General features: G+C 40.4%; 1 protein-coding gene across 1 annotated transcript in view; it reads right to left on the reverse strand.

The window, feature by feature from the left end:
• The window catches only part of thada (THADA armadillo repeat containing), a 99439-nt gene that overhangs the window by 44125 nt on the left and 41473 nt on the right, over positions 1-13841 (reverse strand). The window contains exon 29 of the mRNA XM_067609419.1: positions 8495-8663. Coding sequence (XP_067465520.1) covers positions 8495-8663 — 169 coding nt within the window. The remainder of the gene's footprint in view (positions 1-8494; positions 8664-13841) is intronic.

Consider the following 13841-nt stretch of genomic DNA (forward strand, 5'->3'; position numbering starts at 1 on the left):
TATGTCTGTGAATGCATGCAAGGACTGTATAACGAGAGTTTATCTTTGTCGCTGTTAGAAAAGTGCATCTCAACTAGCCCCCAGGGAGCTGTTTGTTATTTCCATTATGCCCTCCAGGCGGGTATGTATTTTTGTACTGGGAGCATGAGCTGTGCATGTCTGTTTATGTGTGTATGTCTGTGTGGATGCGTGACATTCAGTAGAATGGGCCCCTTGTCATCACTCCCGCTAGTGTCTGTTAGGTCAGTAAAATGTGAGCCACCTCAACGACAGTAATGTAATGCAGGTGTCAGTTAAGGTTCACTTTCTTCATCACAAAACTGAAACTGCATTGACATAATGACAGAGCCTTTGTACTTTACATTCAGCAAAAACAAAAAAACAGTTAAAAGATCTTCCAGTTTTTAATTTTAACATCCAAAACCATATTGGTGCACAGCCATCCAACAGCCCAACCGTTACACCATGGATCAGCCTACACAGTTTTTTTTTTTTTTTTTTTACAATATTGACCGTGGCAACTCAACAACAGTATGTTGGAATGAAAACCTACTTGTAACCACACTCAAACATGATCTGTACACAGTATCTCAGAGAACAAACATCAAATATAGAATTATCCTAAGAAAATAATTGAAAGCTGCTAAACAGTAGAAGCTTCCCCGAGCTGACGACACTGACATTTATTTATTTATAGAGTTCTGACATGTTCTCACAAACTTTGTTCTGAACTCATACTTTTAGCAGACTTAAAACCAGTGCAAAAAAGATTTGATTTTGTTTTATTGTGAGAACTGCATTGAGGCTAACAATAATTATTTTTTCATATCTCAATACAGAAACTTGAGGACAAATTCCAAATGTAGGTGGCAAAAACAGACTCGAGGACAGCTGCAGATTATACTTCATTCTTGCCCTCAGTAATTGTATGACAAATTGTTCAAGGTTTCCATTCAAGAGTCCACTTACTAGCTCTGTCTGGGACTTTAAACCACATTTCTTGGTCTTCATCAGCAGTTAGAGTTTGCTCAGCTGTCATCACATGACGTGAGTATGGTACTTACGTCATGTAACCTCGCTTTCATTCTAACTTTACGGCTCCATATTTTTTTCATTTCTAAACTTGTAGTCTTTGGCCCCAACCAATATTACCACAAGTGACATCACTTGAGTGATGTAGTAGTACTCCCCAAGACTTGTAAATACACTTGATGGGTTAAGTCGAGGAGTTCCTCTTTAATGCAATGAAAATATGGAAAGTGTCCCCAGCATGGCAGACTTCCTTATGTGGCTCCACCAGCATACAAAACTTTACTCTATAACTTTACAACTTCAGCACTAAAGTGTGACACGGGCATCAAACATCTGATAATCTCCTTGGAAGATACTTCATGTGTTATAAGCAGCATGGCTGGTTCAGCTCTGAGGGTTTTCTCAGAAAGTCCACGCAGACCACTGACCAAAAGAAAATTACTAGAAGATAGATGGGAAGAATTCGGAAAAAACACCACTGCTTCCAGAGAAAGAGAAGCTGATGCTCCTGTTTCACAAGCCTCCTTCTCCTCGGTCTCATTTAGCCTCTGTTGTGGAAATACACAAAGGATTACATCCGTCAAGTTGGCTCTCCTCAAACCACCACAGGCCGCAGCTTTAATACTTCTGGCCCATACCAGGCTTTGTGGGCCAGGGCTGTTGCTGGCGCGTGTGAAGAGCACAGTCCAGCGTCGGGTTGGGTTAGTGCCGGTCTGTCCGATGGGATTGTTAAGCTCAGTTCAGGTTATATCAACAAAGGTTTGGGGCACATTGGAGTGATTGAAATGATTCCTGTGTGTTTTAAGATTCTTTATCAAAGACAAGGCCCTTACTCAGGCCATCCAGAGGAGATGACTGCCTCCAGATAAACTGATAAATCAGGCTCATATTGACTTTGCATTAAAAACTGGATATCAGACAGTAAGTCTTATCTGATTGTGACATTTTGATATGCAATGATTATTTAACTTTAAATAAAGAACTTGCATTAAGTGTAGTATTATCGAATATCACTAGAGGGTCTGTCTGTGAAGGCCTCGTCACAACATAATTTAGAATGGTGAAATTTCACAGCAAAATCAATTTATTTCAATGGAATTGAAATGAAATGCAATCAGCAGATATTGCTAATGGGGGGAAATTAAATCTGTGAGACCCTTTCCTGTTCAGATCAAATTTGAAGAACTTTGACACACAAATTTGCACCACTGACCAATAGCAAACCATCTTGTGCTGACCTTTGAGGGAAAGGAGAGCTGGAAAGTCCAAAACAAGTGAAGGCATACTTTGGGTTCAAACATCCACTTTTATAGAGTTGCGAAATGGGAGGAGCAGCTGTTGTTTCTCCCCTTTCTGTACTAGTATTTTAAATTTTCCTAAAACGATGTCCTCAATGTTAGTTCACGCAGAAACACTCTGGATTCTTGGATAATTTTAACAATCATATCGATTTATGTTATGGCCATCTGTTTTAATTATTTCACTCCTCATCTCTGTTTGAGGCTAGCAGCTTGAGGCTACATTAGCCGCTACTAAAATAAGACACCCGAATCTCTGACAAAACTGTAGGTCAAGTTGCATTGTGGGTAATGTAGGTGTCTTGAAAAGGAAGAATATATAAATAAAAAAGACAATGTGTCATGTTCTGCAGCATCGATTTTGATTCTTTGTAAAAGAAACAACTGTCCATCGTGAGTCCAGCCAAGCTAAATGGGCTGAGTGCTCTTAAAGGATTTCTGCTCAGTGAAGCATTTTGAAAAAGCTTCAAACATAAGTAAAGGAATAAGAACGGAGGACCACACATATTCATTCCACACTGTTTAATTCAGTATACAACTCAACGTCCTGTCCGCAGTGACCCAGAAGAAGTGCAACATTAGAAAGAATAAATTGGGGTTGGATGGAACCATTTTCATGTCTGTTGCTATCAGACTTCTTTACAGTGTGTGAGAAAGTCAGCAGGGTGGTACTGCCTGTCTCAGTAGCTGTGATGGTTCCCAGCTCCACACTTGGCCCACTAACAGTTGTTCTTTGACAATAACAGAGGAAGTAATTTCTCCCTCGAGCAAAAACATCTGCTACCTGTTAAACCCACACCCACACACACACACTGAAGCATATTAACATACATTAGGCATTTCCAACGGCTAAACACAATGTCCTCATCATCTCAGAATAAACACAAGTACACAAACCCAAGTAGATTCAGGCACACACAGTAGTTCTTACACTCTGTTTGCTGATTTTATTTTAAACATCGTATCTCACCATCATACACTAGTGCAGAGCATTTTACACACACACACACGCTCCACAGCGTGCATGGCTACTATCTTCTCTATCAGACTGTGTGAGATGCTCCCCTCCACACGTACGCTGCAGACTTCTATCTCTGTTTTACTATGTTTAGACCACTTCACCTGCATACGACTCTACAACCACTGCTAATGACAGTCCTGGCCCCATCCCACAACTAAACACGCCTTACATATCTGCCTCCATCATCTCCATGATGCCCCCACCCACCTACACACCTGCTATCTATAGCCTGGTTACAGACCATCCTTACAGATATACACCACACTATCAGGACTCTTGTCAGTAACTTGGAAATCCCATTGAATCAAATGTTTTTGGTCCATGTGTTACACTCTTGTGGTGAATCTGTTTGATGTCAGGAAAAAAAAGGAACTGTTGTATCATAGAGGGTATGACCCACACTGGGAAGTAACATCAACAACATTGTGAAAGAAATTGGAAAATGAAAAAATAAATCGCATGTAACCTTTCGTTTCACACAGTTCACATATTTTCTTTTATAGGCTGTAAATGGTGTATTTAAAGAATCTTAACAGTTGTTTTTCATTTTGGTCATCTTTTCTTCATTTGGCCTCAAAGCAATAAAAACTGGAGAAACTGAAAGGTTTGCATGCCTTTCACATATATTATATATATATACATATATACATGCAGTATATATACAGAAGATGGCTAACACCGCCATTGGTTAATACAGAACTAAGGTGACGTTTCAGATTTAAGAGTTATTGAAACTCTAAGAGGTCATCAAGTAAGAGTTTGTGCCACACTAGAAGTTTTACATTCTACTTATTTGGTCAGGGGTGAGATGCTTCACTCCTCACAGTTTTTAATGAAAATGAAAGATAACATTTACATGTTCCTTTTTACATAATTCTGTTAAAGATGGCACCATCTGCCTGTTTTTTCTGAAAACACCAGTATTTGCTGCTGCGAGATCTGTAGATAGACTAATTTAGATCATCAAGTACAAAATGTTTAGATAAAAAGGATTTAATAATGATCCTTGTCTGAAATGTATGCAGCAAACAGTAACAGGCTATAGCAACAATAGGATATGAATATGAATGGGGCAAAAGAAGGATAAAATGGGATATTGCACAGGATCATAAAGCTGAATGTTAGACAGATGATTACAAACAGTGACGTAGAACTATAAGAGAAGAGTGATCCAGTAAAGCTTAGAAGACAGTGTGTGAGGTAAAATGGGCTGGTGGAAGGAAAAAGGAAATTAAATGCCAGAGGAAGGGCTGCAGGCAGTAGTTATGCTATATCCCATACAGACATGTTTATGTCTGTGTGTTTGTGATCTCTCATCTCTCCTCTGCAGGAGAAGAGAAACAGTTTAAAGACAGAGTCCACAGAGATGACATACAAACAGGGCTTAAACCACAGGGTCAAATTCATCGTGGTGGGTAAGGTTGTCAGGCTAGCAGCTTTTATTGAGACACTATTGAGACTTTTATATACTGTAGATACTATTCAGTCCAGAGCAGTGGACTATTCAGCAGGTCATTAGGATTTCATCTGTGTCTTCTTGTGTGTTGAACTCTCAGTATGTAATAATTCATTCTGGTCATTTTTCCTCTATCATTTTAAATTATAATTTGTCATTTTTAATTTTAGTTGTGTGTCTGTTATTGTAAACAGGGTGGTTATTTCAGTTCAGGCCAGCTTCTTTTTTGTCTCATGCATGTTTTTATTAGCCATGCTAGCAGCTGTAGGAATGCAAATGTCAGTCTGTCCACCAGTTTGTTCCAGACTAGAATATCTCAGCAACTATTTGATGGATTGCCATTAAATACTTTACAGACATTCATGGTCCCAAGAGGATGAATCCTCTGACTTTTCCTCTAGCACCACCATGAGGTTAAAATTTGTGGTTCGGAGAAAAATCTCTTGACAACTATTTGATCGATTAACATTAAATTTGTTTTAGATATTCATGGTCCCAAAGTTTTTACTCTTTCAGTGAAATATCTCAACATATACTTGATGGATTGACATCACATTTTGTATAGATATTCATAGTTTCCAAACAATGTATTCTAATGACTTTGGTGATCCCCTGACTTTTCCTCTAGCGCCACCACCAAGATGTGATTTTTGGTTATTATTGAAATATCTCACGATTTACTGGGTGCATTGCTGTGAAATTTGGTACACATATTCATGGTCCCCAGAGGATGAATTAAGAACTTTGATCCCCTGATGTTTCATCTAGCATCATCATCAGGTTAAAATTTCTGCTTGTTCAATACTTTGATTCGTGACCAAATACCTGCTAATATGCTAAACTAAGATGGTACAACATTATGCCTGCTAACCATCAAGATGCTAGCATTGAGACTGTGAGCATGTTAGCATGTTGTTAGAGATGTCTGTAAATCAGTAGATACATTTTTGAGCATCGCAACCCCCACGAAATGACTTGTTTCACTATCAGAATTTGATCCATTCGGTCCAATCACATTTTGAAAGTCTAGAAGAGCCACACGATTGAACTGTTTTATCCTCATTGAAGTTAGCCAGAGCACTAAACCGGAAGTTAGCAGTCTCGACTGGTGGAAGTTCCTGCTGAGCATGCTCCATGGGCGCATTGGGCGCGTTGGGCCCATAGAGCATGTGCAGTACGTTTTCAGCAAGTGGCATTTTTGGCTTCATGCGCCACTGAGCAACTTTCATAGGAATGAACTGGGCCCCACCTCCCACGTCGTATCCAGTTCTCTTTATATATCCAAGAAGTACAACCTCACAGAGCCACTATTGTTGCTGTAGACTCTTAATCTTGTTGATGCAGCAATTCCTTTAATCTAACATAAATTTCTCTTACAGGGGAGACAGTAAACCATAACAACAAAATACATGATGCTAGGTCATGTGCTCAAGGAAAATAACAGTGTACTGGAAAGGTGTTTTGATTCATATAGTCCCAGCTTACTGTGTGCAAAAGTGCTGAATCCAAGGAACATAAATTAGTTGTGACTAATTATTCCATTCATTCTATTATTTATTCTATTAAGTAGTTTACATGTCTTGTTGTCTTTGGTCAATTTCTTCTGTCTGTCTTGTCTTTGGCTACCTTCTTGTCATGCTAAGTGTTTGTGTGAATTGGGCAAAAGAATACTTTCAGTAAATGTTCACCATAATTTGCACCTTTGGAAGAAAGTTTTATAATGTTTGTGTCCTGAGTTGTGCCTTTGTGTCTAGTCCTACACTAAATTGTAGATGTAAAATCATATTGTCGAGTTCACTTGAACTACTGTAAGTGTAGACAAATCTGCAGCATGAGGTAGCTAATGGCACAGGCCACACACATTACATAAGACAAGACAGAAAGGATGAAAACGAGGCACAAAGGACACATGACAGGACAAAGAAGCTACCTTATGTTACAACATCCATTACATAAGACTCTAAATTACACAGAGAAGGACAAAATATGATCTCACCCTTTTATGCGGGAAGGAAAGACAGGGACACAAACACAATGAGTGAGGAAAAAGTAGTAGCAGGAGGAGGGGGGGGGGGGGGGGGGGGGCAGGACAGAGAGAGAGGGAGAGAGAGAAACAGGAGAGAGCAGTAGGAAGAGGAGATAGTGAAGACATTTTGAAAAGGAGACAGAAGTAGAGAAACACAGAGAGGAAATAGATGGAGATGGATGTGAAAAGACAAACGCAGGAACAGATCTGGAGACATCTGGGGAAGCTCCACACATGGCCGCCATGACAGGAAAAGCAAACTCAAATCCACTCTCCTCCTGAAATCTTCTCTAAGCCTTTAAGAGGCCGACCTCCCCTCCTCCCCCTCACCATCCTTGCCTTCATCCCACAGCAGACCTCCCTGCAGTCCAGACCGCTATCAAAACCGTAAGTGCTCCATCAAGGAGAAGGCACAGGTCCTGAAGAAAACGATGCAGTTTTCATTCTTTGTGTTGACCCCTCGGCCCGGTTCCTCCCTCACCGACCCCATCAGTGTCGTTCAATAAAAGGCTTGGGAAACTCCCTCTCCCCTTTTCCTCCGCATGTGTTGATATTACCGGCAGACAGTTTGGTTGTGTTTGTCAGAGTGTGATGACAGAACTAAACACTGGTATTTACCCAGCGATAACCGCCTTGTCTGGACAGGCTCTGTGTGGAAACTGAGTGTGTGGGACTCAGAGCAAATGTGTGTGTGTGTGTGTGTGTGTGTGTGTGTGTGTATACGCTGAAGCTCGATGCTCCATATCTATAATCTTTGTGTGGGTGTACGCTATCGTAACTTCATGGTAATTGAATTTTATATTTTGTCTTGCCCTGTCAAGTCCAATTGTGAAGATTTCATGTTTTAACTTGAATTAAAGCATTATAAACTCTATAAACTGAGGGCAATCAATCCTGAGAAACATTGTAAATACAAATACAAGGCTGCTATTTTTATTTTAGTGGTGAAAGGTTTATATTTTGGGAAATGACACAAGAACTGATGAGAAACTGTTGAGTATCATAGGAGAGTGTGTGAGTGCTAGATACTCTATATCATAGCATGCATGTGAACTGCATATTTTAGTACAGCTTTATAACTGCCCACTAACGATATGCTTCGATTAAAAAAACCTAATAACACAAACATGTTTAACAGATTGACAGATGACTCACATTCACAGTGACTGACTCACTTCTCAGGGACTGAAAGACAGCCCTGTCAGGACTGGGTGAAACACTGATGACATATTTGGATGTTAATATTTTGACCAATACATGCTCACAGTGAAGGTTTGAGCAGTTTTACTATGAACGGACAGTAAGAAGAAAAAAAGAAAAATATGGAAGATGTAGACAATATGATATGTTTGTGTTCTGCTGCCAAGTTCAGTTTGATTTCACAGTCCTAATAAAGACTACAGTTTTAGCCAGATGTACTAGTGGTTACTCCAACAATATTAAAACAAGCTCACTACAATTTATAACAGATCTTTTGATAGGAGCCACGTGAGACATTGAACCGTAGAACTGCTCAAACTGCAGATGGTTCGGGGTTTGATTCCATCACTAAACAAACACTTGTGGTCATTTACGGCACTCCAGATTAAAGCCTCCACTGAATGTTATATACAGTATATACGAGTGTGTTGGTTTATGTTGGTGTGCGTGTGGGAGCAGACCTGCAGCAGAGTCCCATGGATGTGATTGTGTTGGATTTTGGGTCCGGGCTCTGGAGGAAGTTCCTGCAGCAAGGAGTGAACGGTGGACGGGACCTGAGTGACCAGTACGAAGGGAACCAGGGCCCGAGCCGCCATCTCTCTGGTCCGGTACACAGCTGAACGACCGCATCTGCAGAACACATACACACACATGCAGAGCAGCAACCTTAGTGTCTTGTAGCTGTTTTGTTATAATCTTTTAGTCTTGCAGTGTCATTGCATTATGTGTTTGAGTTAATAGACAAAGTTATAATGTCTCACATTATTAGAGGTCATAGGTCATCATTATTATTATTATATATACTGTTCACTTTGACTTATTTTACAGCTCTGACCTTGCTATGAAAAATAATCTAATGTGTGTATTATCTAGAGCTGACCCCTAATAGTTGACCAAGTTTTTATTAGCCAGTTCGTCGCACAGGAAAAACTCCAAACTCCTCCATTGAGGAGCTGGACTTTGCCAAAATTAGATCAAAACCTAGTATATGGAATGAAACGCTAGAGGTCGACTGTGATAACAGAGGCACTGATTCCTCTGGAAATATCTGTCAGCTTCGGCACTTTCCTGCTGGGAAACCACCGAAAATGAAAGACAGGAGGATTTAATGGAGCGTACTGATACACAGGACTGAAAAAAGTAACTCAATCTCCTTGCTGGTTGTTCCAACAAATCAAAACCATTTTCTGATGCCCCAAAAAATAGATATTTAAATGATTAAATTAATATCCTAAGCGTGGGACGACTAATGGATTCAACTAACGACTATTAGTTGACTAAGGGGCATCCCTACTGTTATCATTATTAATTATCATGATTATTTTGTACTCCAGCTGCATTACATCATGGATAAATTTTTGAGTTAGGAATGATGACCCATCACTTCTTTGTTTTGGACGGTTATTTTTATGCAAAAGTTATGTAATATCTGCATCTTTCTTCCTCTCTCTCTCTCTGTTTCTCTCCCTTACTGCAGCGGAAAAGATCAGAGTCCAAACAGCTCTGAGGCCAGAAGCTGACTGATAAACCTCAAATCCAACATTTTCAAATCATTACCTAACCGGGCCCACACAGATCTCTCTCTCTCTCTCTCTCTCTGTCCTCTTCTCCTCCTCTCGCACACATTGTCATTTACAGTATGCATGGGTGATAGAGTTTGTGGCCAGTCACCCTGAGTGCAGGCTAAAATTAACCTTGTTTACAAGCTGATAGTCTTTCCTTCTCCAGTGTCATAACACTACCATCACTGACAGGAGGGAAGGACATGACCAAGACCTGAGTGAGATGAGAAGCCCGGTGTTTGTCTATATAGTGTTTTTCTCCTGGCAGAGAAGAGCTGGCAGGGTGCTGGAGGAACGCTTCATCCCAGTGCTCCCAGCGCTTTTTTGATGAAGCGCTGTGCAGTGGGTTTTGTTCCTATGACAACAAAATCTTGACAATATATTACCACTCTAACTGCTGCTGTGTGATAGACTAGCATCACCCCTGTGCTTTTTATTATCTATTTGTTATTCTTAGGCTACTATTCTTAGGATCCTATACTGGTTGCCTGAAAAGGAGTGACAGTGACACCAGTGCCTTTCTGAAAAGTTCAGAGATTTTCAACTAGAAGCGCTTGGTGCAGTCGCAAAAATAAGGTTGAATGCTCTGAAAAAAGACACTAGGTGCAGCACTTTTTCTCTGGGCTGTCACATGCGACCGCATACGCTCTCTCTCCTCATTGGGAACAATTGAAAAAAAGACACTGGCACTCAGAAAAAAGCTATATGGACTCAGCCTGAGTCTCTGCAGTAAGCTTCTGGGGGAAGAACAAAAAAATACAAAAAAAATCAAAATTGCACATTGTAAACATTTTATTGCCATAAATACCATTATTTATTACTATTCATTACTATTGTATAATGAAAAGCATGAAATGTGCTGTTTAACTCCAGAAAAATGTATTTAAAGTCACAAGGAATTCAAGCTATACTATAATTTTAAAACAAGTGTGTATCGCTGTCAGCTGCCGAGTCATTCTGATATTAACACAATTTTGAAATTCTACACATAATGGCTACTAATCAATCTGATCATGAGATGAATGACAGAAATCTTGACTACATTTTAATACCTTGATATGGAGGCTCACTAGTGGCAAAATAGTATTACAGTATGAGTTATACTGTGCCTTTGACATCCATAGTTAGCGTTTTCAAGTACTACGATACATTTCATGGACTAAGATTACTGCCTTTAACACATATTGGAGTTAAATCTATCTATGCAATTGATTTTGGCACAACTTTTGCAGCAGAAAACAGCAACATCTTACAGCAATGCAGCATGAAATGATCCAGATGTATTGTATGTATGACATTTACTACTATTTTATATATTATCCATTCTTCAAAATAAAACTGAACTGCACCTTATTAAAATTGAGGATGAAAATTGAATGAATAGTGTGGATCTTTGCAGTAAACAGTGTATATGTTGTGTCCTACATATATTGTTAAAACATATACAGGATGTATACATATAAGCAGAGGATACAGCAATTACATGCATGCCTGCAGAGCAAAAGTCAAAGGAGGACAAAAGGTGTGTGTGTGTGTGTATGTTGCAGGCTGTTTATAGTGTCTGAGATGGCATTAAAGATGGATGTTGAAGTCAAAGAAGCGGCTCGGATCCGCTGTGGAAAATTCAGCGAGAGGTTCCAGTACAACGTGAAACGCCAATTCATCACCGCAACGGTATGCAGAGATGAAAAGGAAGCTCGCTTTTGCGGCTTTGGCATAAAGGAGGGTGAGATATGTACACAAGCCCACATTTGTGTACGCTCCACATCTTAAAATTATTTGCACACGCCGCTGTTGTGTGCGAGAGAGACAAATAAGAAGATAAGAAGTTGGACGCAGTGAATAAAAAAAAAGACAAGAGTGGAGATAAACAAAGAGGGGGCTGTTTGGACCAACAAGTCAACTGTCAACAATTGCTTTTCCACCTGCTGTTCACATGCCTTCCCCCCCACACACACACATACACACACACACACACACACACACACACACACACACACACCGACCTATGGCCAGACAGACAAACCAAAGCCCATGTATCAAACACAGACAACAGTTTGCATTCCTGAGCTCTACACACATGTACACGTGTATTTCTGTGCACAAACGCGCACACACACACACACACATCTAATGACCAAAATGTCCATTCCTCACTTTCCACCCCTCCCAGCCCCCATTTGGGGCCCATATGTTAACTATCTGTGCTAATTTGTCCCAATGAAACTCTTTTGCAAAAGGAAATGACAGTTTGGAAGGGTGTAATTTTAGAAACAGGGCCGTCCCTTGTGGGGTCAGGAGGCAGACTGTTGACTGGCATGGACGGGACTCATCTGGGCCTCATTTTGGAGAGCTGGTAGAATAGTTTCCTCCGGAGAGACTGTAGCATGTTGGATAAACAAGCCCGAGCAACAAGGTTTCTGTCACTGAGGAATGGAGGAAGTTAGGAAATGAAGTTAGCGAGTCAAATAAGTTTGTTTCATTCATTCGGACAGGATGTACAGCAGAGACCTGGACACCTCACAAAAAACCCCCCACATCATGTTTAGTTTGCCGTCAAAGCATCTGTGTAGAAAAATGACAGATGCCCCCTCCCCCCCTTTATTAGCATAAAAAAAAGAACCCATCTCTCAACTAACCACAAAATTTTGCCATCTGCTCACTTCTGCAAAAGGTCTCAAAATTATGAATTCACACTGTACATGCTGACAGGAAATGTGTGAATATGTGAATATGATTAGACAGACACCCATTGTAGTATAAAACTGCTGTCCATGTCAATTTGGAGTATATACAGGCCTTATGATTAATAAAAACATTTTGATTACTGATTAATCGTTTTGTCGATGAAATGTCAAAAAAGTCTCAGGTGATGTCAAAGCATACTGTGTAGAAAATTACAGGCTTTGGAGACCCCCCCCCATTAGTAGCATAAACATCCCTCAACTAACAGTTCACCTGACAAAATTTCATCATCTGTCCACCTCTGGTCCAAAAACAGAGGGTTGACTGTTATAAAATGCTCGTTACAAGCAGGATTAAAAATATGCAAACACTCTCAAGTTGCTACTTTGACAATTAAATTAAAGGTACCCTGAGGAGTTTTTGGTCACTAGTAGCGGTATAGAGCAATGTTTTTAAAGCGGGTTCCAGTTTTGTTTGTAAGTCATGCACAAGGACAAACGTGTACTCGCAGCAGCAGAAGTCGACGCAATTCCACATTCGCACTATTCTACAGTCAGTGGTGGTAACGTGCCAAGAAATGTAGCGACGTGCCAGAAAAGGCTAGAAAGAAGGAAACCGCAAGCTAGTCCAGCGTGGATGTAAACAAAGCCGGTTTTAAAATGTTTTAAAAGTCGGCTCTGCAAATGTTTTACAAGGAAGGAAATGGACTCAGCATGTTTGTTAAGACCTCAATATACACAATGACTTTGGTCCAAAACTCTGAATGTAAAGTTTATTTAGTTTGGTGCTTCACTGGCCTAGATATGAAAAGAATAACATCTAACATCATTTAATTTAATGACAATGCTGAACTACTGCAGGTACTTTTAAATGCTGGTGGGCCCAAATTGCCACTTAAGGTACCGTATCAGTTTACATTTTGAAAGTGAATTGTGGAAAAAGTCTTTTAGTTTTTTTGCGTGTGGCTCAGAGGAGGCTGTAAGGAGGTTCAGCCGCTGTTGGCGAGTCCAGCTTTCTCTCAGCATTTCTTTATAATTTGTCACTGTCTTCTGTCAGCGTCCGTGCAAGACAACAACATTATAATAACATGAGCAGTGAGGTGAAATATACGGCATCTCAGTCGGGAAGGAAATGACAGTCCTCCCTTTTGAAGCCTCGTTGTAAAATTTACGGGCATTACCGTGCCCTTTCGAAAAAAGAAATGAGATATGAGACGGTGAGGACGGGAAAAAGAAGGAAGGGAGGCAGGGAGGGTGAGAAGAGATGCCTGGACTGGATATCACAGGACATAAATCACAGCACTCCGAGGCTTTGCCTTTACATCAAAGAGAGAATGAGGGAAAACATGAGAGTCTGGAAGAGAGACAGTGGAGGAGATAAGAAAAACTGTACACCACATATAAAGATGTCGAGGGCCTGGATGAAGCGCCCATCGATCATCATAATAAATGTGTCTGCTGATCATCCTCCTCCTCCTCCTCTTTGTCGTCATCGTCATCATCATTCTCCTCGTCATGATCCGTGCAGGTGTGACGCATGCAGAGGCCAGGCGGTGAAGGAA

Source organism: Thunnus thynnus, chromosome 14 (genome assembly GCF_963924715.1).
Source record: "Thunnus thynnus chromosome 14, fThuThy2.1, whole genome shotgun sequence".
In the NCBI taxonomy this organism is placed as follows: Eukaryota; Metazoa; Chordata; class Actinopteri; order Scombriformes; family Scombridae; genus Thunnus; species Thunnus thynnus.